The sequence below is a fragment of the Ruditapes philippinarum genome, unplaced genomic scaffold (assembly GCF_026571515.1).
Source record: "Ruditapes philippinarum isolate M1 unplaced genomic scaffold, ASM2657151v2 ctg2717_1_1_1_1, whole genome shotgun sequence".
Lineage (NCBI taxonomy): Eukaryota > Metazoa > Mollusca > Bivalvia > Venerida > Veneridae > Ruditapes > Ruditapes philippinarum.
In genome coordinates this window covers 24,641-51,682 of record NW_026851933.1, presented here as the reverse complement: position 1 = coordinate 51,682, position 27,042 = coordinate 24,641, and the positions used below count along the sequence as shown (strand labels likewise).

At 35.9% G+C, this 27,042-nt stretch overlaps 1 protein-coding gene across 1 annotated transcript in view; it reads left to right on the top strand.

Annotated features, from left to right (window-relative positions):
• The window catches only part of LOC132743315 (importin-9-like), a 61,219-nt gene that overhangs the window by 26,297 nt on the left and 7,880 nt on the right, over positions 1-27,042 (top strand). The window contains exons 18-22 of the mRNA XM_060731854.1: positions 9,731-9,803; positions 10,736-10,938; positions 12,263-12,429; positions 13,028-13,155; positions 13,485-13,606. Coding sequence (XP_060587837.1) covers positions 9,731-9,803; positions 10,736-10,938; positions 12,263-12,429; positions 13,028-13,155; positions 13,485-13,606 — 693 coding nt within the window. The remainder of the gene's footprint in view (positions 1-9,730; positions 9,804-10,735; positions 10,939-12,262; positions 12,430-13,027; positions 13,156-13,484; positions 13,607-27,042) is intronic.

Below are 27,042 nucleotides of genomic sequence, written 5' to 3'. Positions count from 1 at the left end.
CAAATATTACACAGTATGTCGTGTCCGCTCTGTAAGTCCTACACTACTTGAAAGATTTTCTTCAAACTTGGCTCAAATCTTCACCTCAACAAGGGGATGTGCAGAACCCATGTTGCCCATGTGCCAGCTCAAGGTCAAGGTCACAATTGAAGGTCAAATATCAAACAATCAAATATTACACAGTATGTTGTGTCCGCTCTGTAAGTCCTACACCAATTGAAAGATTTTCTTCAATCTTGGCTCTAATGTTCATCTCAACCAGGGGATGTGCAGAACTTATGTCACTCTTTTGCTGGCTTAAGGTCAAGGTCACACTTTAAGGTCAAAAATTGACTTAGATAATATTCTTAAATTTTAACATTTATTTGAATATTTCTAAATCTAGAAAAGGTATTTGCTTGAAACTTAAAATATTTTTGAAGGGTCACAATTCCGATATGCTGTTCGTTCAAGTTTCATAACTCTGTATTGCATTTTACCAAAGTTATGCCCCTTTTTAAGTCTTCAAATTTACATGCAATCAAATATTTGCCAATATGTTGTGTCCGCTCTATAAATCCTATACTAATGGAAGAATTTTCTTCAAACTTTACTCAAATTTTCAACTCAACAAGGTTATGTGCAGAATCCATGTCACCTTTGTGCCGGGTAAAGGTAAAGGTCACACTTGAAAGTCAAAAATTGACTTAGAAAATGTTCTTAAATTTTAACATGTACTTGAATAATTCTGAAACTAGCGCAGGCATTTGCTTGAAACTTAAAAGATATATGAGGTGTGGCAAATAAGATATGCAGGTCAAGTTTCATTACTCTGTATTGCATTTTGAAAAAGTTATGCCCCTTTTTAAGTCTTCAAATTTACATACAACCAATACTAGACAATATATTGTGTCTACTTAATAAATTCTATACTAATGAAAGGATTTTCTTCAAACTTTACTCAAATGTTCAACCAAACTGGGTGATGTGCAAAACCCATCTTACCCTTGTGCCAGATTAAGGTCAAGGCCACACTTGAAGGTCAAAAATTGACTTATAAATAAAATGTTTAATACATTGGGAAAATGAAAGGTTATTTGTAACTGTTTCGAACATGATTTGATAATATAAATTTATACTATTACCTGTACAATTAGTCTTTTTTTCACCAGAGATAATTTCTTTTTATGTATTTGTGCCACATTTTATTCCCTTAACCACCTTTCCAAGTGGTCTTCTGTCAAGGACATTGGTGGGGGTATGAATCGCATTCAGCGATAGTTCTAGTTCCATTTGTATGGCCTTATCAAACGCATTTGATGACCCTGGGGTTATAGTCTTTTTGTCCCACCACCTACTGCTCTCTTCCTTTGTTAACATTTTCCAATCTTTTTCTCCTACCATATACGGTTTGTCATTGCATACAAGAAAAGGTTCGGAGGCTTCAAAGCCCTTTTCCTTCATTATGGCCTGGTGCCTAGCAAAAGTTCTTACATGGCTAAACAAGGTGTCCTTCGTCTTGCTCCTAAAGTGGCAGACTCTACAGAAGAAAGGCTGATCATCATTTGGCACGTGCTGTTTGTAGATGTGCTCCTCTAACCGACTCTTCGAGTTGATCTCTTCTCTACCTTTCCTTAAACAATGCAAGCACTGGTATGCTCTTCCCCGGGGATGTGTTTTCCGTTCCATATCTGAAAAATAATTGATGATTTTAGGATCACCATGCATCTGTTGCATAACGCCAGCCCCATTTCGCGATAGAAATATAGGTTCCTATGTTATAAACGAGCGCCATCTCTGTATCACGATTCATAGGTTCTTCGGTGCTGTATTACGACGACGTCTTTGACGCAAAACCCCTTTTCGCAAAATGCCGACACATGACGCACGACCACACGACGTATACTTCGTTTTTTAATATGTACTAATTATACCTGCAACCCCTAGACCCTGGAATATTCGCTCTTATACATAAATGTTTTTCTTGTAGTATACCTGAGGAACACCTGGTTGTGTAGATTTAACTGACATTGCTGTAAAAGGGAAATAACTTGAAACTGAAATAAAAAATATAACAACACACAATTTTGTAAAACTACTTTAATGAGTAATTAAATTTTCATTTTCTTTTTCAGCGCCTTGATCCATCTGGGTACACTCGTACCTACATATGGTTTTAGTTTATCATGATGGACCAGCTTTCCAGAACCATTTCTTTCGAACTGTAACACATAATTCAATGGCGACTTTTTTTCTATCACCACAAACGGACCATCATATTTCTTTTCTAGCTTTGGTGCAACACCAGGCTTCTTAGTTTCATGAAGGTACCACACTAGATCCCCTGGATTGTAGATGTTTAAATGACCTTTGACATCATAGTAAGCTTTGCTGTGTTCAGCAGATACCTTTAAATATTTCCTCGCTAACTCGTGTGCAAACAACATGCGGTTTCTTAAAAGCTCAACGTAATCACCAGGCTTGCTGGCTTGAGTATGTGGTGGTCGTCCGTAGATGATGTCTAAAGGTAACCTGATTTCGCGACCAATACTAAGTAAGTTTGGGGAAAGCTTTGTCGATTCGTGCGCAGTGGCTCGATAGGCCCCAGCCAGGCAACCTAGGTAAAGGTCCCATTCATCTTGCTCTTCAGCAAGATAAGCTTTTATCATCTTGACAATCGTAGCATTAAATCGCTCTGTGACCCCATTGGATCGCGGGTTGCGAGGACTTGCACGAGTTTTCCGAACATCAAGCATAATGCATAATTCTTTAAACAATTTGCTTTCAAATGCTGCACCTTGATCACTGTGTATGCTTAGAGGTGCTCCCCATCTTGAAATGAAATCGTTGACGATTCTAAGCGCGCATTCATCAGCTTGCTGGTTAGGCACTGCCATGACCTCAACATACTTCGTGAAATGATCCGTCAGGACAAGTATATATTTATTCCCGCGTTTTGAAATTGGGAAAGGACCAAGATAATCTATCCCTAATGTATCCCAAGGCGCACCGCTACGCAAGTGTCCCATAGGAGCTCTTGGTTTTTTAGCCGGAGCCTTGTCGGCAGCGCACGTGTCACACTGAGCAACGTAAAGTTGAACATCGTGTTTTAAATGAAACCAATAAAATCTTTGCATTATCTTTTCTTTTGTTTTCTTTACACCTAGATGCCCAGATAACTTTGAGTCATGCATTTGTTGCATAATTTCTTTTTTCAAACAGTTTGGAACCAGAAGCTGACGAAACTCGCCTGAACCGTTCTGCTTTTGAAATGTCTTTATCAAGATTCCATCTTCGATGAAAATGCAATCCCATAAAATCCAAAGGTGCCTTGTTGCGGCAGATGCCGTCTCCATATCTAAGCTGCTAGGTTTGTTTCCTTCAGTTTTTGCTTTATAGATAGGGCCCAGGTCAGGATCATTTGATTGTTTAGCCGCAAGCTCTTCAGGCCTGATAGTAAACAGCCAGGTACCCTGCTGGAGAGCACGTGGGTCAAAATCAGATGAACAAGGCTGTTGTCCGTCTTCGGCAACAACAACTCTGGTCTTTTCGTCTGCTTCGCTGATGATATTGGAGATCGTACCTTGTGGAGTATCCTTTACATTAACACTTGACATCGTGGATCTCATAATTTCTGCACGTCTTTGGCACTTCTTACAAGGTCCACATTTAAAGGGCTCTAAATTATCTACTTCCGGGCACTCGCAGTCTTTCGGATTCTGACATCTAGAAAGTGCGTCACAATGACCTTGTTTTGACCCTGCTCTGTATTCAATAACGAATTCGAATGGCGCAAGAATTTCCAACCACCTTGCAACTTTTCCATTCGGCTCCTTCAGACTGAATAGCCACACCAGGGCTTGATGATCTGTACGAACCACAAATTTTCTTCCTAACAAATACTGCCGGAAGTACTGAATAAAATACACAACTGCTAGCAGTTCCTTCTCAGTAATGCAGTAGTTTCTTTCAGCTTTATTCAAAGCCCTACTGGCGTAGGCAATTACTCGCTCTCGACTTTCTTGCATCTGGTGCAGTACCGATCCAATACCGACACCACTTGCATCGACATCTAATATGAACTCTCCGCCATCATTCAAAGGATATCCCATAATTTCCGGTCCCGTCAAAGCTGCTTTCAGCTTGTTAAAAGCTTCCTCACACCTATTGTCCCAGCTAAATGCAACTCCTTTTTTAGTAAGGTCTACCATAGGTCTAACTACAGTTGCAAATCCTTTAACAAACTTTCTATAGTAACTTCCGGTTGCCACAAACTGTTTAACCTGCTTGGGATTTTCTGGTCTTGGCCACTGCAAGATTTTGGCTATATTGTTTGGGTCAGGTCTAACTCCATCCTTGGAAACTATATGACCCAAAAACGTTACTTCGGTCTGAAGTAAAATGCATTTGTTTGGTTTTAATTTCAACCCAGCCTTCTTTATTCTATCTAATACCTCATCTACTCTAGCAATATGTTCTTCGAAACTTGACCCGTATACAATTACGTCATCAATATAAATAAGGCACGTGACCCAATTCAACCCTCGGAGGGCAATCTCCATACAACGCTGGAACGTACTTGCTGACCCATTAAGCCCAAACGGCATTCTTTTCATTTGAAACTGCCCATATTTGCATACAAAAGAGCTCTTAGGGATGTCCTCTCTTCTAAGTGGTATCTGAAAATAACCACTTGTCAAATCAAATGAACTGAAGAGACTTGAACCTGCCACAGCATCAAGGCAGTCTTGCACTCTTGGGAGAGGAAACCCACTCGGCTTCACCAATTCATTGACCTTTCTGTAGTCCACACATGGCCTCATTTCTCCAGATTTCTTTCTCACTAAGACAATTGGACTGGCCCAGGGAGAACTACTTTCCTCAATAACATCTTTCTTTAAAAGATCTTCTATTGCCTGCTTCTCCTCATTGGCATGTGCTAAAGGTACACGTCTCGGCCGCTGCCTGATTGGTGCTGCTTCCCCGGTATCAATAGTATGTTCAACTAGGTCAGTTAAACCTAAGTCCCACTCATTCTTCGAAAACGAATCTTTATACTTCAGAAGCATACCACCTATTATATCCTTTTCATGTTGCGATTTTCCTTTTGTGGACTTCTCAAATAGCTCTTGTAAATGCTGAGGAATTTTGTCCATACTGGCATTCCATAATTTTTCTAGGTCAATGTTTCTTTCTATGGTATTCAGGCCAATTCTACGAACAGTGTCGAAGTTCTTCCTGTCCAGACTCTCCTCCTCAGCTATTACGCTGATTACTCTTTCAATTCTTTCAGCACAAGCAACTTCTGCATCTTGTCTCACGGTAATATTCGTTGAATAAGGATTTAAGATTCGAACTTGGCCAACCGGACCTCTGTTTATATCTAAAAGTGTAGACGCCATCACTAAATCATAATTTTCTCGGAATTTCTCAGAAGGTTCTACTAGATAATTTGCTTCAGTGTCATAGTCATCTTCCTCAACCCGATCTACATACACACTCAGCAATGCCTCTGATTGGCTAGGTATAGTGGTGTCAACAGCTGCAATAACCTTTCTTGTGTAATTTGACCTGCCAATCTGGAAACAGGGTATCTCGACCTCGTCAAGCTTAATTACGTTACGACTTAGCAATATATCAGCTGGTCCATTGTCACTGCCACCGAGTACATCAAACCCGAGCAGAGCCTCATCCTCTATATCTGCTATTATAGCTTCCTTTTGGACTTCATATTCTCCTAATTTGAGCTTGAACTTTGCCTTCCCATATTCTTTAATCGGTTTGCCACTAGCCCCTCTCAGGCAACTTGAGTTCCGTAGACTAGGCTTCTCCTTGCTACTGATTTTGTCATAAACCCTCGATGATACTATTGTCTTCGAGGCTCCTGTATCTGCAGTAAAAACGACAGGTACGTTCTGTATTGACCCGTGTATATACACGCCATTGCATAATTTCGGTTTTGTTAATTTTTCGTCAGGTATTGTATTTTCTTTGACATTTGATTGGCCTAGTTTCGCTTCTGGACGGACCTCCCTTTGGCCCCAAGGGTTGGTCCCATGTAGTTTAAAGGCCTCTGATTTATATTAGAAACTGTCTCCATTTTCTTCTGTTTACCAATATTTCGCTTGTCTGGGCATTCTCGGGCCATATGACCAACTCGCTGGCAATTAAAACAAGTTATATCAACTTTTCTGTTGCTTTTACTTTTTTCTTTTATTACATTTTCTTCTAGCTTTTCTAATCTTTTCATAATCGCTTCTAAAACAAAACCTTGCTCTGCACTTTCTTCCTTTTTGCATTGCATACTTCCGTCATCAGTATTATTTGATACTCCAAAATTTACTGTTTCCGAGTCACTTCTGGTAGCTCGGGTGTAACGTGCACTAGGAACTTCATATAGGCACGCGCCATCCTTACATCGAAACTGATCATCGTCAAAAGCTCGCCTTGCACCCTTATGTAACCTCCTATCATTTTCATTCCGAGATTTTGTCTGGATGAAATTGACTATATGAAACACAGCCTCATCAATTGTAGTCGGCTCCTTATGAAACTCCACTTCGAATCTAGCCTCTTCATCCCGTAATCCGTCTAAAAAACGCCTTACCAAATCTTCGTCTCTAGTTCGTCTATCACGATAACCATGGGCTTTATCGTATAAAAGTTTTAAGTCGGCTGCATAATCCTCGACGGTTTCACCGGCTCGCTGACTTCTTCTGCTAAATTTTGCGGCAAATGACCTTGAGGTTTCTATCATTCTGAACCTATTGTTCATCTCCCGTATTAAGTCCCTGTAACTCGTGACTACATTTGGTGGCAGTTGTGTAAAAACAAATTGCCCCGCCAATCCATCCATCCGTGGCAGTAACTGGTCGAGTTTCTCTTCGTCACCCCAGCCATAACGTGAAGCTAATGTTTCAAATCTTGATATCCATACTTGCCAGTCTTCCTTCCCGGTAAATGGCTGCACGTGCAATTTGATGTGATTATTTGCAACATGCCTGACAGGCTCTTGATACCGAAAATATGCATTATCTGCCCTAAAACGGTCCCCTGCCCCTGCCGTATCGCTTATTCTCATCGGCGGGTTTGTTACTCCACCTTCATTCCGAACATTCGAATTATCATTCAAGTTGCTTCCAAAATAATCTGTACTACGGTCATACCTGAACTGGCCCACGTCTCTTCTGGAATCTGCGCTCGATCTATCACTTCTTTGTTGGTTATAATCCCGTAATGATTTCAACTCGTGCGCAACATCGCGCAAGACGCCCGTAATATTCATCAATACTTCACTAGAGACGACACCTTGGCCACCAGCTCCTTGCATCGAAGTGTTAACAGCTACCTCTTGGTACCTTGAAGAATTACTTGACACTTGGGAGGCCGAATCTTCATCGCCATCATTTGAATGGACAGGGCTAGACATTTGTACATGACAACTGTGGGATGCAGGGCCTTCGTTAGGCAAATTGAAAATAACCTCACTGTCTTCGTGATCCGATGTCTGATTACTCATTTTTACTTGTTACAAAAGGTCGTCGGGAACGAATCGCTGGATCTGTAATGCTGCTAGATGACAATCACAGATCCCACTTCTGACACCAAAAATTATGTTGCGTCCCGTGCGGATGGCTCTTTAATAACTGCTGTAGACTGTTATATGTTTTATTACTTAAGGCCGCTTCTCTATGCAATCTGTTCATGTACTTTTGTATAATAAGTCAGCTTTATAACAGCCTTGTGTTATTTTGCTTATGCAATTATAATAATTCACACCACAGACATAGACATATGCTGTATCATATATGCATTATTTAAATATGCCTACTTTGAATAATGCTTGATAATCAGACACTTACAGACAGGATGCGATCACAAACAAATGCTTATTAATAAAGCACTTAAAATTAATAAGCCTATGCAAGACTCATTTGCTGGTACCAATTAAGCAACTTTCAGCTTTTATGCGACTCAGAAAAACGGACTGACGGACATCAGACGACACATTTTGGACTCCGCAGTAAATTAAATAACTTCATGGAATTATAAGTAAAATAAACAAATAACGTAAGAATGTTCAAGTTTAACTATTTAAATTTATTTATGTAAGCCCTTAACAATCAACCTTGCGCATTTGTAAAATCCGACAACAATAATATGAAATATCTCGAATTTCAATATACGATCGTGCTTACAAAATTAACGTTAAGATATGACTCAGATCGGGGCTGGCGCTTGTGTTATAAACAATAAATAAACAGTTTTAGATATATTAATACTTAAACTTTAAAATGGAAAATGTTAAACAAAATAGAATTAATTTAACTCTCTTTTAATATAGATACTAATTCACCTAGGAAAATATACGCTAATTACTATTGCAAAACTTTTCCGGCATAGAATATTGACTTAAGTTTTATTTCTGACAATAGTTCTAATGTAAAAATAAAATAATTATTAAATTCTTGTTAAAGCTTCTTTAAGTAAATTTTGTACAGAAAAAATAAAATAAAGTTACTTTTCAATGTAAAATAATATTCTACTCTAATGAATACTGAGGTTCTCAGTTGCGGAGTCCTCGCTGCTAACAAAAATCTGCCTTTTATATACGTATTGCTAACAGTTTGCTAACGGTTTGCTAACAATATTTGAAACTTGTGAGTTTCTAACAAAATGCTAACAAAGAGGCACCGAAAGGGTTGCTAACAGTGCTAACACTGCTAACAGATAAAAAATTACGAATTAAAATCACACTAAGCGCCATCAATTAAATTGACAGATCTAATATAAAAATAATAAGACTACACAATAACGAGGGATCGGTAAATGTGATGCAAAAATAAACAAACAAATTATTATTTTCGTATGCATAAATTTAACGCTCCCATAGGTAACCTCACTTGATAAATAGAAATAAAAACATGACGTAGTAATTACATGACGTCATCAAATCGTGCATAACCAACATGGCTGACAATAAACACTTCCGGGTTTTAGTAAACAGTAAAATTGCCGATATTAGCGTAAGGGTAAGCTTTCAACATTAATTTACATTGACAATCATTAGTATTTAACATTTTTACAACATATAAACCGTATATAACAGAAAATAAATATGCATAGGTTAACTAGAAGGTAAATAAGGTCGGTGAAATGCGGTGCATCACATTACTGTACCAATTAGGCAATTACCAAAACACAAAAGCAGCTTAAGATGGATCATCTATATTGCCATGAATAACTTTTTGAAAACAAGTCACCAAAAATAAAAGCTTTTGAAAAATAAAAGAATTGGCCTTTTCAAGGCCAAATGGACCTTTAAGTGTTTGGTTTGATTGAAATTAACTCCACAGATCTAAAAGCCTAACCAAATGGACCTTTAAGTGTTTGGTTTGATTGAAATTAACTCCACAGATCTAAAAGCCTAAAATTGAATTCTTTATGATCAGCTGGGGCAGATATGCAAAAGATTATTAAAAGTCAACTGCAAAATAGAATGAAAATTGTATTTTTTGAATAAATTTTCAGGAAAAAACAGAGTGAGCAATTGATAAATTAAAATATTATTTTCAGTCTTTATGTCAAAAAAAAAAAAAAAAAACAAAAAAAAAAACTCAGAGACTCAAAAACTCAAAAATAAACAGTGGAGTCTTTTGAAGTGAAATTCTTCAGAACAACTTATTTTTTGGTGGTATAAATGATTATTTATAATGGTATGAGATGTAAGGTAAGGTATATTATATTACAGAGTGGTGGAGAGTGTGTACGAGCCTACGCGTCGGTGGCATTGGATCAAGTTGCCCAGTGGCATGATGAACAGGGTATGTGACTGTGAATGTACTAATGAATAAATAATTACATTATTCAGAAAAGATTGTAAATTATTAGATAATGCTTAAAATGAATGCTTAAAATGGTTTTGAAAGTATTGGACAAAGATACAGAGCAACAGATAAGGTGCGTATTTGCGTATTTACGCAATTAATTATATAAAATACGCAATTGATTTTTTAAGAATGCGTATCAAAACCCATTTAAAAAAATAAAATACGCAATTGTCTTAAAAGCCAGTGCGTATTGTCATTTTCATCACCGCAAAATTAATTTGTCGTACCCTCCTAGTTTTGGACAAATATTATATTGATATGCATGCTATCCAAATATTCCCGAATCAATGCTAACTAATCAACGGTCTTCGACGGTCCTCGGTCTCCAAAGACGTCTTACCAACCCTTTTACAAGTAGAGAACAGCATGGATCCTGATCAGACTGCGCGGATGCACAGGCTGGTCTGGATCCATGCTGGTCGCAAACGCACTATGTTGGTTTTGTCGTGACGCGGCTCATATTATCTTTTTAAAACAATTTGAATTTTATTGATATTGAAACCATAAATTCATATTTTCATTATTGAATACCAATTGATCTTGAAATCATAGGGTATCGAGTTTTGGAATACCCAATTAAATGGAGCCAATACCCAAAGGAAATGATGAGTAATACCCAATTCACTTTTAAAGCTTATCTGTTGCTCTGAGATATGACAAAATTTTGCAAAAACTTGATAATTATTTTGACCATACTTTTTCAGTGAAGAAGTAAATCTTACATTTACTTAATGAAACAACTTTATTATCTAATGAAAATTTTCTAAGCATTGATTTTAAAATAATATGTCATAGGATATGTTTAATCAATCAGCAATTATTCTAAAATTAGATTGTTTCTCTTACCCTGCTTTTATTGATTTCAGGAAACTCTGGCTTAACATACATTATACAAGTAATTTCCAAGTTACTTGACCCTAAAACCTCCGAGTATACAGCTTCTTTTGTTGGTCGCTTGGTTACGGTGGTGTTGATAAAAGTAGGTCACCAGCTCGGTGAGAAGATGGACTTGATCTTACGAGCAGTATTGAGCAAGATGCAGCAGACAGAGACCCTGAGTGTAATGCAGGTATGAGTTATGATTACCTTTAACCTGCTGAAGTGATAGATAATAGAGCTGTGTCATGACAAAGTCATCATAATTATTTTGCGACCAGCATGGATCCACACCAGCCTGCGCATCCGCGCAGTCTGATCAGGATCCATGCTGTTCGCTATCAGTTTCTCTACTTTTATACTCAACATCAGTAATTCCGCGTCATCATTTATCTCACGGTAATGCCATATTTTCATGTGACCATTGTTATAATTGGTCAGAATTTACATATTTTATTCAAAAACCTTAACAACAAAGCTTTTGTGCAAAATAATTTAAATCTAAAGATTTTTACATAAAACTGAACAACATTTTACAAACTTCTGCAAAAAACAACAATATTCCATTAAATTTGTGCATACGTCTGAAACAATCATCATTTTCTAAATGTTCCTGTTTGTTAAAAAAATAAATTTTGAGTTACAATGTAAAAATACTTTTAATTTTTATAATTATGCAAAATAACTTAAAGAAATTTTAACTGTAACATGAAAAAACTGAAATAAAACACCATTACCGCGAGGTAAATGATGACATACTGTTTTCAAAATGGCCGACACACGGTTTACATCTGACAAATTAAAACTAATTTTGATTGAATATATTGTTGTTTCCTTGTGCCATATAGCAGAAAAATGACTAAATGATACAGTTTATGACAGTTTTTGTAGTGTAAATTTATTGTTTGTGTTCTTTACTGTTTTAAAGTGTTAAGTACCGTGAACTAAGAGGAGCACAGTATAATAGGGTTTGTAAGCGAACAGCATGGATCCTGATCAGACTGCGCGAATGCGCAAGCTGGTCTTGATCCATGCTGGTGGCAAACCCATTATATCGGTTTTGTCATGGCGCGGCTCATATTTTGTCAAACTTTGAATTTGGAACATTCCATTCAAAGTTTAAGGGATTTCAATATCTCAAATTAAAAAATAAAAACTACCAACAGTGTAAAGCATGGATGTTCTAGTTGCTTTTGCCGAGTGATTTCCATCTTGTTGGTGAGGTTAAAAATTTGCAAATTCCTTGTTCCATTTCTGTTCAAATTATATGATACTTAAATAGTTAAAACATAGTGCGTTTGTGTTTTCTGCAAAAAATATTTGGGAAAATATAACTGAAAGAAAGCATCTGAAAGATTATAAAAATTTGCTATACTTGGGTCTTCATTTCAGCTGTAAATGATTTTGAGTGTAAATTCTGTAGCAAAGCTTCAAGTATTTTAAAAACATTCATTTTAAAAGTGAACTGTGTTAAGATGGCAGAGATTATCAAAAATATATATCTTGTCATTTTGCAGTCATTATTGGTGATATTTGCACGCTTGATGTATGACCAGATGGAAGCCGTGTTAGAATTTCTCACAAGCGTACCCGACCCCATGGGAAAACCAGCATTAGAATTTGTGCTTAAAGAATGGTGTGCCAGACAGCACCTGTTCTATGGTGCATATGAAAGGAAAGTTATGTAAGTGGAAATAATCATGTATACATATAATTTAGGTAGAGATGTCATTGATAGAACAACATTGATGTATGAAAGTGAGATAATTTATATGATATATATTATATGATACAAGATATACTGATGTGTCAATTTTGTTGCCTGATATTGATATATAGTTGATAGGATTTGGACTTAATAAATGACAGTGCTAAATTTAGGACTATTGTAAGATTGCATTTGTATGCGCTTCAGATTTAAAAAGAAAATGTGTCGCATTAGGATATTAAAAATACTGTATGTGAATTGTATAGATGAATTTAAGGAGTATATTTATTTTATTACGTATATCGAGAATGTAACTGTTAATTTACTAGGTAATATAATCTGAAAGATTGTTCAAATTTGTTCTAAAATGCTTATGATTCTAAAATGAAGTCATTAGAGGTTATTAAGATTGTTTTATGGGTATAACTGACATGAAACTTGAACATGATTTATGGTTCATTTGTTCGCATAGATATCACTTTTTGCACTAAAACAAAATGTCATGAAATAAAGCATGCATACAAAAAATCAATGTTAAGAGGATTTTATATCAATGTTGATCTTGTACATGTAGGGTTGTGGCATTAAGTAAGTTACTACAGCACACAATTACCAACAATGATGCTAGATTGAAGGATATAATGGTGGACGGTGATGAAGTTATTACCTCAACAAGCAATGGTCCTAGAACTAGGTCAAAATGTAAGTATTGTTTCATAAGACTTAGGTGCCTGCTCATGCCTGAAAAAATACAAGAAAGGCACCCAAGGTTTCCTTCCCCCACTAAAGCTAGAGTGTCTATGTGAACTTTACAATGTTGGTTTGCTTTAGAATCCAGTTAAACCTTGTAAAGCTTGTAAATTAAAGTCAAATTTTCTCTTCAGTTATAATGGTGTTGAATTCAACATTGACATTATTTGTCATATTTGAATTGATATTGACAAAAAAATTCACCATTTCGGCCTTCACCTAACACTTGAGGTCTTTATGTTCCTACCAAAAAATAGATTTTAATCTTTATTCCTTTTCAGCCCAAGTGCAATGGACAACAATACCAGTAGTTGTTAAGATATATAAACTGTTAATAAACGAGTTATCTAACCAGATAGAACAGAGTATGTCCACTCGGAAAGGAGAAGATCCTGAAGAAGAGGTAATGTGTCTATAATTTATACTTCAGTTATCTTTGTTTTAATCAAACAGACTGTTCATTTATTTGCCTTGGTCCATTGTGTGTTTAAAGAAGAAAGTTGTCAAGAATTATATATTGGATTAAGATGTAATATAACAAAATTTTGACCCTATGAAATTATGCATTTATCTACTTTTGCTTTGGATTTGGAATTGTCAGTTTTTCATTTCACATGTATCTGTAAAACAGCTAAAATAAGGAACTTGTCAAACTGCATGACAGTATGCTACCACATCTATATAACTGTTAGAATAAATCTCATTGTCATACCAAATGGTTGTGTACATTTGCATGACTTCTAATGTCATAGTAGTTTGTTGTTTAACCTTGTTTAAACATATTTATAAAAGCTTGATTGTGAAACAAGTTCTTACAACTTATATTAATCACTTTCAAGTCCACTTCCTGGAACTAACCAGTACTGGTGTCATATGAAGAAACATGGTCGTGACCCGAGTAGGGCTCGAACCCATGATCTCTGGGTTGAGAGGCAGACACCTTAACCACTAGGCCACCACTCATCTTGTTTAACCCTTACCATGTTGAGTATTTGAAACAAATATGTCCATCTTTGAATCGGGAGAAAATCATTCATTTATTTTAAAATGATAACTGATTTAATAACAAACAGTGCAGACCATGAGCAGACAACATGGATGTGCAGGCTGATCATATTCTGCACCAGTTGCCCAGGTATATTTTGTGTCGATAGGCTAATGGTGAAATAAGATTAACAAGAGGGCCATGATGGCCCTGAAGTCGCTCACCTGTACATAGGCCCCCGGAGCGGGGCCAGTTTAAAGCCCGGGGCTTTTATTTGAACAAACTTGGTAGACAACCATTAAAAGATGTTTCATGCTAAACATCTAAGGTCTAGCTCGTTGGGATTTTTAAAAGAAGATTTTTTTAAAGTTTTTTCTTTACACATATAGTTAAAAACAATGACACACCTGGGGCAGGGCCAGTTTTGACCCCAGGGCTTTTATTTGAACGATCTTTGTAGACACTTACTAGAAAATGTTTCATGCTTAATATCAAACCTCTAGCTTTTCGGGTTTTTTCAAAGAAGATTTTTAAGTTTTTGCTATACTCGTATAAGGAAAATCAATGTCCCCCGGGGCGGGGCCAATTTTGACTCCAAGGCTTTTATTTGAACAAACTTTGAAGACACTCACTAGAAGATGCTTTGTGCTTAATATCTAAACTCTAGCTATTTGAGTTTTTTCAAAGAAGATTTTTTAATTTTTGCTATAGTTTTACACATATAGGGAAAATGAATGACCTCCGGGGTGGGGCCAATTTTGACCCCAGGGCTTTTATTTGAACAAACTTTGTAGACAATCACTAGAAGATGTTTCATGCTTAATATCTTAACTCTAGCTATTTGGTTTTTTCCAAAGAAGATTTTTTAAGTTTTTCCTATACACATATAAGGAAATTTGGAAAATCAATGACCCCCAGGGCCAGGCCAATTTTGACCCCAGGGCTCTTATTTGAACAAACTTGGTAGACATCCATTAGAAGATGTTTCATGCTAAATATCTTAGCTCTAGCTCTTTTGGTTCTTTATAAGAAGATTTTTAAGTTTTTATTATATGCATATGGGGAAAATCAATGACCCCCAGGGCGGGGCAAATTTTGACCCCAGGGCTTTTATTTGAACAAACTTGGTAGATACCCATTAGAAGATGTTTCATGCTAAATATCTTAATTCTAGCTCTTTGGGTTCTTTAAAAGAAGATTTTTTAAGTTTTTACTATATGTATATAGGGAAAATCAATGACCCCCTGGGGCAGGGCCAATTTTGACCCCAGGGCTTTTATTTGAACAAACTTGGTAGACATCCATTAGAAGATGTTTCATGCTAAATATCTTAGCTCTAGCTCTTTTGGTTCTTTAAAAGAAGATTTTTTAAGTTTTTACTATATGCATATAGGGAAAATCAATGACCCCCTGGGGCGGGGCCAACTTTGACCCCAGGGCTTTTATTTGAACAAACTTGGTAGACACTCACCAGAAGATGTTTCATGCCAAAAATCTAAGCTCTAGCTCCTTGGGTTTTTTAGAAGAAGCTATTTTAAGTTTTTTCTTTTGGTTGCCATGGCAACCAGAGTTCTGCATGGAATTAAATTCTTTGAACAATTTTCAAAGGTGACCACCAAAGGAACATTCCTGTGAAGTTTGGATGAAATTGGCTTAGTAGTTTATGAGGAGATGTCATTTAAAGTAAAAGTTTACGGACGCCGGATGAAAAGCTATCACAAAAGCTCACCCTGTCACTTTGTGACAGGTGAGCTAAAAACAAATAAAAACAACAGTTTTTTAATGACACTATCATGATATTGATACTGTGAGAACCTATAGCGTGAAGGGTTTAAAACATAACATAACTACTTTGTGTGAAGTCAAAACACGATTATTTTATAATCCATTGTCAATATTTTCTAATATTAAATTTGAGCATAGAATATCTTTAAACTATAATTTGAAGAAATGCCATGACCTGGGGCATTTAAGCTTTAGCTTAAACAGGGTCAATCAAATTAATATGAGCAAACTTGATAAAAGACTACCTAAGAATGCTACAGACAAAGTTTGGTGATCATCCATCAAATATTTCAGTAGGAGATGATGTTCAAAAGTTTTCTATATTTAGCTTTAGCGGCCCCTTTAAGGGGCCAATCAAATTAATATGAACATACTTGATAAAAAGACTACCTAAGAATGCTACAGACAAAATTTGGTGATCATACATCCATTACTTCTGTACAAAGAGACATTAAAAGGTATTTCTATTTTTAGCTTAAGCTGCCCCTAAAAGGGACCAATCAAATAAATATGAGCAAACTTGATTAAAGACTACCTAAGAGTGCTACATACAAAGTTTGGTGATTTCAGTAGGAAATGATGTTCAAAGATTTTTCTATTTTTAGCTTTGGAGGCCCCTAAAAGGGGCCAATCAAATTAATATGAGCAAACTTGATAAAAGACTACCGAAGAATGCTACAGACAAAGTTTAGTGATCATCCATCGATTAGTTCTGTAGAAGATGTTTAAAGGCATTCCTATTTTCAGCTTTGGGGCCAATCAAATTAATAAGAGCAAACTTGATAAATGACTACCTTAGGATGCTACAGACAAAGTTTGGTGATCATCCATCAATTAGTTCTGTAGAAATAGACATTTAAAGGTATTTCTATTTTTAGCCTTTGCAGCCCCTAAAAGATGCCAATCAAAATAATATTAGCAACCTTGATAAAAGACTACCTGAGAATGCTACAGACAAATATTGGTGATCATCCATCAATTAATTCTCTAGAAAAAGACATTTAACGGTATTTCAATTTTTAGTTTTTTCGGCCCCTAAAAGAGGCCAATAAAATTAGTATGTGCAAACTTGATAAAACACTACCCGAGAAATGCTGCCAACAAAGTTTGGTGACCATCCATCAATTTGTTCTGTAGGAGAAGACGTTTAAAAGTCTTTCTAATTTAAGCCCTAGAGACCCCTAAAAGGGGCCAATCAAAATGATATTAGCAAACTTGATAAAAGACTACCTGAGAATGCTACAGACAAAGTTTGGTGATCATCCATCAATTAGTTCTGTAGAAATAGACATTTAAAGGTATTTCTATTTTTAGCTGTAGCAATCAAATTCATATGAGCAAACTTGATAAAACACTACCCAAGAATGCTTCAGAGAAAGTTTGGTGATCATCCATCCATTAGTTCTGTAGAAGAAGTTGTTTAAAGGTTTTTCTTTTTTTAAGCCCTAGAGACCCCTAAAAGGGGCCAATCAAATTAATATGAGCAAACTTGTTAAAAGACTACCCAAGAATGCTACAGACAAAGTTTGGACATCATCCATCCATTAGTTCTGTTGAAGAAGATGTTTAAAGGTTTTTCTATTTTTAGCTATGCTGACCCCTAAAAGGGGCCAATTGGAATGACATGAGCAAATTCAAGTGTGACTGTCACAAGGATGCTACAGACCAAATTTGAAGTAAATCTGCATAGTAGTTTCAGAGAAGATGACGATTGTTTACGCATGACGCCGGACGCCGGAGCATCCCCCTTTGATCCTGAGCCTTCGGCTCTGGTGAGCTAAAAAAGACCTAAGTTACTAAGTTTCAAAGAAGAAGTTGAAGAAGGAAAATTTTATTAAAATTCTTATAGTATTTACGGAAATAGTAAAACTCTTTCCTGAATGTTAAAAAGTTTACATTATAAGTATGACTTCCAGATTTTCATAACATATATAATCTGACATCTTATATACAACAAGAGCACAGATTTTAACTTTCAAACGTTATCAAAACAGAAAGAGATTTATCAAACATTAAATAAAAACTTTGATCCTTCGTATAACTAACCAGTTATCTTACACTACATGTATATACACTACATGTATATGCAAATGATTCCCAACAGAAATGATCTACCTCGGGCTATCTAAACCAACCTAGTTAAAACATTGTTGAATTGCCCATTTATGTCACCAGTTTCTGACATACTTGGTTGATAATCTCTTCAAAAGTAGTATCAATCAGTAGTAGAAAATTTAAAATTATATGTCTTCAATTATTAGTAAAAGGATACAAAACCAATAGAGATTAAGAGAATTAGGAATTTACTGAAATGGCTACAAAATTAAGTGCATCACTAACACAAGACTCTGATGAAATTAAAGAAATGTATTGTGAGGAATGTGACAGACATGGTGATAGTTATGCTACAGCTGTAGCTTTCTGTGTAGATTGTTTGGATTATATATGTGTGACCTGTCAGAGATATCATAAGAGACAATTTAAAACTCACAAAATCCAAGACAATAACAATATGCCACAGGATTTTTATTTTGAGAAATGTTCCACTCACCCTGTACAGCTGATCAAATTTTACTGCTCTGAGTGTAGCAAAGAAGCCTGCCAAGAATGCAAGGATAATGAGCATGTCAAAGATCGAGTTGATGATTTTGATAAGAAAATGGAAGATACCATTGCTAAGTTGAAGAAAGAAAGGTCAGAACTAATTCAAATGTTATCTGAAAAGGGAAGAAAGTTTGAAGAAAAAGTAGGAAAAGCTGAATCAAATATGAAAGAAGAGGTTGTTAAGACAAACACTGATTTTAAAAAAGTCAAGTCTGAACATTTGAATTTGGTTGGAAATTTGAAGGCTTTTACTGTAGATTTAGAACAGGCTCAGAAATTACGTAAAAACTGTGAACTATTTATAACACTGAAATTAGCAAAACAAATGTGTCAACAAATTCAAGTCACCACTGACCAAATTCAACATTCCTACATACAACGATACAAACTCTACGTATCTGACATTCCACCAAAAGTAAAATCTTTAGAGAATCAAAAAAGGTTTTTCTCATTTGATGAAGTACATGTATCAGCTGTGGAGAAAAAGATTGCTTTTAATTTTGATATCGATTTTGAGTTGATAAGTATTGATTATTTACTTGTGCTATCTGAACATAGACTTCTTGCTTTAGATTGTTGTATGAGTATTCTAGTCATATTTACACTCGAAAAGTCAAATGCAGAATGTATCAAAGAAACAAAATTTAAAAACCAACCTTGGGGAATAACAAAAGTTTCAGATTATAAAGTTGCTGTAACATTTTCAGATGAAGAAATGATCAGACTGATTACATTTTCTGAGGAAATGGAAGTTTTAGATACCACTGATATACCAGGAAATGGTCGTTGTTTTGACATTGCTTACAGTAATAACCATCTTGTTGTTTCATATTACAAATACTTTACAGGTGGTATTAAGATTTTAAGTATGTCAGGAAAAATAGTGAAATCATTTGTCAAAGATGACAATGGTCAGAATCTGTTAACCATTCCTGATTTCTTGACAGTCAGTCCTGACAATACTATGATATATGTTTCTGATTGTGGCACACACACTGTAACCTGTTTGACCTTTGATGGTAAGGTGAAGGCCATCTACAAAGATGATCAACTGAAACGTCCTCAACAACTTGCTGTTGATGAATATGGATCAGTTTATGTGTGTGGTCATGACTCAAATAATGTCCATCAATTATCACATAATCTCACCAAAGTGAAGATACTGCTAGATAAAAATCATGGCATAGATTCACCAACAAGTATTGCATACTGCCAGCATACCAAGAGATTATTTGTGGGAATGTATGGAAATTGTAAAATTAAGGCCTATAATGTAACACCACTTGAATAAAATAATAAATCAATTTCAGTCTCATTAATTCCAATTTCTCATATTGCTATATAATAAATAATCTCAGAGACTTAGTTATAGACATGTTATGAGCTGTTTAAATTTCCTTCTATTTGCTATTACAGTTTATTACATTTATTTATTTATTTTATTTTATTTTCAATAGTTCAGCATTACACCTAGTTAGTGTTAAACCAAAATTTATTACCTAAATTGTTGTATGAATAAATAAAATTGAGATCTAGTCATGATGTGTTACTTTTTACAATCTGATAGCCTACACTTAGACAATGTAATGTAATATTACCATTCAACACTATTTACATAACATAACAATTCGACCATATGCCCATTTCCAAAAAGTATATACTTTTCCCTTGTTTCTGGAAAAAATTCCCATCCATATCATTATCAGTAAAAGAGAATCCCCTTTATTTTAAACCATTTTTAGCTCGACTATTCGCAGAATAATCGAGCTAATGCAGTCACCCATTTGTCGGCGTCGGCGTCCCTGTGGTTAAGTTTTTGTATGTAAGCTGTTATCTCAATAACTACTGAAGGGAATGGATTGAAACTTCACACACTTGTTCTCTGTGATTATCTTAGATGATTGGCACAAGTCCCATAACTCTGATTTGCTTTTTTACATAATTATGCCCCTTTTTCGACTTAGAAATTCTTGGTTAAGTTTTTGTATGTAAGCTGGTATCTCCATAACTACTGAAGGGAATGGATTGAAACTTCACACACTTGTTCTCTGTGATTATCTTAGATGATTGGCACAAGTCCCATAACTCTGATTTGCTTTTTTACATAATTATGCCCCTTTTTCGACTTAGAAATTCTTGGTTAAGTTTTTGTATGTAAGCTGGTATCTCCATAACTACTGAAGGGAATGGATTGAAACTTCACACACTTGTTCTCTGTGATTATCTAAGATGATTGGCAACAAGTCCCATAACTCTGATTTGCTTTTTTACATAATTATGCCCCTTTTTCGACTTAGAAAATTCTTGGTTAAGTTTTTGTATGTAAGCTGGTATCTCCATAACTACTGATGGGAATGGATTGAAACTTCACACACTTGTTCTCTGTGATTATCTAAGATGATTGGCACAAGTCCCATAACTCTGATTTGCTTTTTTACATAATTATGCCCCTTTTTTGACTTAGAAATTCTTGGTTAAGTTTTTGCGTGTAAGCTGGTATCTCCATAACTACTGAAGGGAATGGATTGAAACTTCACACACTTGTTCTCTGTGATTATCTAAGATGATTGGCACAAATCCCATAACTCTGATTTGCTTTTATACATAATTATGCCCCTTTTTCGACTTAGAAATTCTTGGTTAAGATTTTGCGTGTAAGCTGGTATCTCCATAACTACTGAAGGGAATGGATTGTAACTTCACACACTTGTTCTCTGTGATTATCTTAGATGATTGGCACAAGTCCCATAACTCTGATTTGCATTTTTAGCTCGACTATTCGCAGAATAATCGAGCTAATGCAGTCACCCATTTGTCGGCGTCGGCGTCCCTCCCTGTGGTTAAGTTTTTGTATGTAAGCTGGTATCTCCATAACTACTGAAGGGAATGGATTGAAACTTCACACACTTGTTCTCTGTGATTATCTAAGATGATTGACACAAGTCCCATAACTCTGATTTGCTTTTTTTTCATAATTATGCCCTTTTTCGACTTAGAAATTCGTGGTTAAGTTTTTGTATGTAGCTGGTATCTCCATAACTACTGAAGGGAATGGATTGAAACTTCACACACTTGTTCTCTGTGATTATCTAAAGATGATTGGCACAAGTCCCATAACTCTGATTTGCTTTTTTACATAATTATGCCCCTTTTCGACTTAGAAATTTGTGGTTAAGTTTTTGTATGTAAGCTGGTATCTCCATAACTACTGAAGGGAATGGATTGAAACTTCACACACTTGTTCTCTGTGATTATCTTAGATGATTGGTACAAGTCCCATAACTCTGGTTTGCTTTTTTACATAATTATGTCCCTTTTTCGACTTAGAAATTCTTGGTTAAGTTTTTGCGTGTAAGCTGGTATGTCCATATTAACTACTGATGGGAATGGATTGAAACTTCACACACTTGTTCTCTGTGATTATCTAAGATGATTGGTACAAGTCCCATAACTCTGATTTGCTTTTTTACATAATTATGCCCTTTTTTTCGACTTAGAAATTCTTGGTTAAGTTTTTGCGTGTAAGCTGGTATCTCCATAACTACTGAAGGGAATGGATTGAAACTTCACACACTTGTTCTCTGTGATTATCTAAGATGATTGGCACAAGTCCCATAACTCTGATTTGCTTTTTTTACATAATAATGCCCCTTTTTCGACTTAGAAATTCTTGGTTAAGTTTTTGCGTGTAAGCTGGTATCTCCATAACTACTGAAGGGAATGGATTGAAACTTCACACGCTTGTTCTCTGTGATTATCAAAGATGATTGGCACAAGTCCCATAACTCTGATTTGCTTTTTTACATAATAATGCCCCTTTTTCGACTTAGAAATTCTTGGTTAAGTTTTTGCGTGTAAGCTGGTATCTCCATAACTACTGAAGGGAATAGATTGAAACTTCACACGCTTGTTCTCTGTGATTATCAAAGATGATTGGCACAAGTCCCATAACTCTGATTTGCTTTTTTACATAATAATGCCCCTTTTTCGACTTAGAAATTCTTGGTTAAGTTTTTGCGTGTAAGCTGGTATCTCCGTAACTACTGAAGGGAATGGATTGAAACTTCACACACTTGTTTTCTGTGATTATCTTAGATGATTGGCAAAAGTCCCATAACTCTGATTTGCTTTTTTACATAATAATGTCCCTTTTTCGACTTAGAAATTCTTGGTTAAGTTTTTGCGTGTAAGCTGATATCTCCATAACTACTGAAGGGAATGGATTGAAACTTCACACACTTGTTCTCTGTGATTATCTAAGATGATTGACACAAGTCCCATCAGTCTGATTTGCTTTTTAACATAATTATGCCCCTTTTTGGACTTAGAAAATTCTTGGTTAATTTTTTGCGTGTAAGCTGGTATCTCCATAACTACTGAAGGGAATGGATTGAAACTTAAACACTCTTGTTGTCTGTGATTATCTAAGATGATTGGCACAAGTCCCATAACTCGGATTTTCTTTTTCGCATAATAATGCCCCTTTTTCGACTCATGAATTCTTGGTTAAGTTTTTGCATGTAAGCTTGTCTCTCCATAACTACTGAAGGGAATGTATTGAAACTTGAAGAGTTTGTACCTTTTCGGACAATTTTATGTATTCATATAGGTAAGCATTATTATAATCAATGAAACACCCTTGTGACAAATTTTCGAATAGTCGAGCGTTACTGTCCTCCGACAGTTCTTGTTGCATAATAATGCCACTTTTTTGACTTAGAAATTTTTGGTTAAGTTTTTGCGTGTAAGCTGGTATCTCAATAACTACTAAAGGGAATGGATTGAAACTTCACACTCTTGTTGTCTGTGATTATCTAAGATGATTGGCACAAGTCCCATAACTCTGATTTACTTTTTCGCATAATTATGCTCCTTTTTTGATTCATAAATTCTTGGTTAAGTTTTTGTGTGTAAGCTTGTATCTCCATAACTACTAAAGGGAATGTATTGAAACTTGAAGGGTTTGTACCTTTTCGGACAATTTTATGTATTCATATAGGTAAGCATTATTATACTCAATGAAACACCCTTGTGACAAATTTTCGAATAGTCGAGCGTTACTGTCCTCCGACAGTTCTTGTTACTGAATGTGAGATCCATCAAGGCCAGTTAGCATGCAAAGATCATGACTTGAACAAAGTTGGAGGTGGGGTTCCAGGGATTTTTTTTTTTTTTTTGATTTATTTTAGAGCCATTACGGGGTCATATTCCCAAATGAAAATAGTATATTATTTTCCCAATTCACAGGAAGAAATTCCCAATTGAAAGTTAAATAATAAAAATATTGAATAAAAATTCTAAAATCTTTGCAAATAAGGGCTTCTTCACTGTGATAGTGCTTAAATGTTTGAAGATGCCATCCTAGACAGTAATTGATTGCATCCATTTAATCACTGCGAAATTTCAGTCATGCATTTTTTCCCAATTTTTAGCTCACCTGACCACGAAGTGGTCAAGGTGAGGTATAGTGATGGGGCTATGTCCGGCGTCCGTCGTCGTGCGTCGTGCGTCGTGCGTCGTCAACAATTGGGTTGTTAACAGTCTAGCAGTCACAGTTTTGATTGGATCATCATCAAACTTTGTCAGAATGTTTATCTCAATGAAATACAGGTCGAGTTCGAAGATGGGTTATCTCGGGTCAAAAACTAGGTCACAGGAGCTAAAAATAGAAAAACCTTGTTAACACTCTAGAGGCTGCAGTTTTCATCCAAACATTCTGGAAATTTGTCAGGAAGGTTGTTTTAATGATATCTAGGTCAAGTTCGAAGATGGGTCATCTCCGGTCAAAAACTAGGTCACAGGAGCTAAAAATAGAAAAAGCTTGTTAACACTCTAATAATTGGGTTGTTAACAGTCTAGCAGTCACAGTTTTGATTGGATCATCATCAAACTTTGTCAGAATGTTTGTCTTAATGAAATACAGATCGAGTTCGAAGATGGGTTATCTCGGGTCAAAAACTAGGTCACAGGAGCTAAAAATAGAAAAAGCTTGTTAACACTCTAGAGGCTGCAGTTTTCATCCAAATATTCTGGAAATTTGTCAGGAAGGTTGTTTTGATGATATCTAGGTCAAGTTCGAAGATGGGTCATCTCCGGTCAAAAACTAGGTCACAGGAGCTAAAAATAGAAAAAGCTTGTTAACACTCTAGTGGCTGCAGTTTTCATCCAAATATTTTGGAAATTTGTCAGGACGGTTGTTTTGATGATATCTAGGTCAAGTTCGAAGATGGGTCATCTCCGGTCAAAAACTAGGTCACAGGAGCTAAAAATAGAAAAAGCTTGTTAACACTCTATAGGCTGCAGTTTTCATACAAATATTCTGGAAATTTGTCAGGAAGGTTGTTTTGATGGTTTCTAAGTCAAGTTCGAAGATGGGTCATCTCCGGTCAAAAACTAGGTCACAGGAGCTAAAAATAGAAAAAGCTTGTTAACACTCTAGTGGCTACAGTTTTCATCCAAATATTCTGGAAATTTGTCAGGAAGGTTGATTTGATGATTTCTAGGTCAAGTTCGAAGATGGGTCATCTCCGGTCAAAAACTAGGTCCCAGGAGCTTAAAATAGAAAAAGCTTGTTAACACTAGTGGCTGCAGTTTTGATCCAAATATTCTGGAAATTTGTCAGGAAGGTCGTTTTGATGATATCTAAGTCAAGTTAGAAGATTGGTCATCTCCGGTCAGAAACTAGGTCACAGGAGCTAAAAATAGAAAAAGTTTGTTAACACTAGTGGCTGCAGTTTTCATCCAAATATTCTGGATATTTGTCAGGAAGGTTGTTTTGATGATTTCTAGGTGAAGTTCGAAGATGGGTTATCTCAGGTCTAAAACTAGGTCACAGGAGCTAAAAATAGAAAAAGTTTGTTAACACTCTAGTGGCTGCAGTTTTCATCCAAATATTCTGGAAATTTGTCAAGAATGTTGTTTTGATGATATCTAAATCAAGTTCGAAGACGGGTCATATCCGGTAAAAAACTAGGTCACAGGTGCTAAAAATAGAAAAAGCTTGTTAACACTCTAGGGGCTGCAGTTTTCATTCAAATATTTTGAAATTTGTCAGGAAGGTTGTTTTGATGATTTTCAGGTCAAGTTCGAAGATGGGCTATCTCGGGTCAAAAACTAGGTCACAGGAGCTAAAAATAGAAAAAGCTTGTTAACAATCTAGTGGCTGCAGTTTTGATTAAAATATTCTGGAAATTTGTCAGGAAGGTTGTTTTAATGATTTCTAGGTCAAGTTCGAAGATGGGTCATGTCTGGTCAAAAACTAGGTCACAGGAGCTAAAAATAGAAAAAGCTTGTTAACACTCTAATGGTTGCAGTTTTCATCCAAACATTCTGGAAATTTGTCAGAAAGGTTGTTTTGATGATTTCTAGGTCAAGTTCGAGGATGGGTCATCTCAGGTCAAAAACTAGGTCACAGGAGCTAAAAATAGAAAAGCTTGTTAACACATTAGGGGCTGCAGTTTTCATCCAAATATTCTTGAAATTTGTCAGGAATTTTGTTTTGATGATTTCTAGGTCAAGTTCGAAGATGGGTTATCTCCGGTCAAAAACTAGGTCACATGAGCTAAACATAGAAAAAGCTTGTTAACACTCTAGTGGCTGCAGTATTGATTCAAATATTCTGTAAATTTGTCAGGAAGGTTGTTTTGATGATTTCTAGGTCAAGTTCGAAGATGGGTCATCTTCGGTCAAAAACTAGGTCACAGGAGTTAAAAATAGAAAAAGCTTGTTTACACTCTAGTGGCTGCAGTTTTGATTCAAATATTCTGGAAATTTGTCAAGAATGTTGTTTTGATGTTTTCTGGGTCAAGTGCTAAGATTGGTCATGTCCGGTCAAAAACTAGGTCACAGGAGCTAAAAATAGAAATTTTTTTTAACACTCTAGTGGCTGCAGTTTTGATCCAAATTTCCTGGAAATTGGTCAGGAAGGTTGTTTTGATGATTTCTAGGTCAAGTTTGAATATGGGTTGTGTCCAGTCAAAAATTAGGTCACATTGCCCAAATATGGAAAAATCTTTATAACACACTATAGGTCACATGTTTGACTCAGTCGCATCAAACTTGGTCATGACGCTTGTTTAAGACATTGCTTGGATGCGGTTGTGTCAGGTGAGCGATCCAGGGCCATCATGGCCCTCTTGTTTAACAAAACACTGCTGAAATTCCCAATTCCATGGGTATGGGACGTGTTCCCAAAATCCTGGAAAAAATCCCTGGACTGTTCTATAAAATGATTTTCATTGGTAATTAAGGATTCCATAAAAAGCTTATGAAGTTATCTTTCATTTGATACCAAAATTATTATAATTGTTTAAAAATTGAAGAAGTAATAAAGAAGCCCCATGTTTCCTTCACTTTTACTGAGAAATATTTGAGTTGTGCCATGTTTTATTCATTAATTGTAATAATTTAAATAAATACCTTTATAAATATTTATCACATCCCCATAAAGGGTATTGCATGGCCGT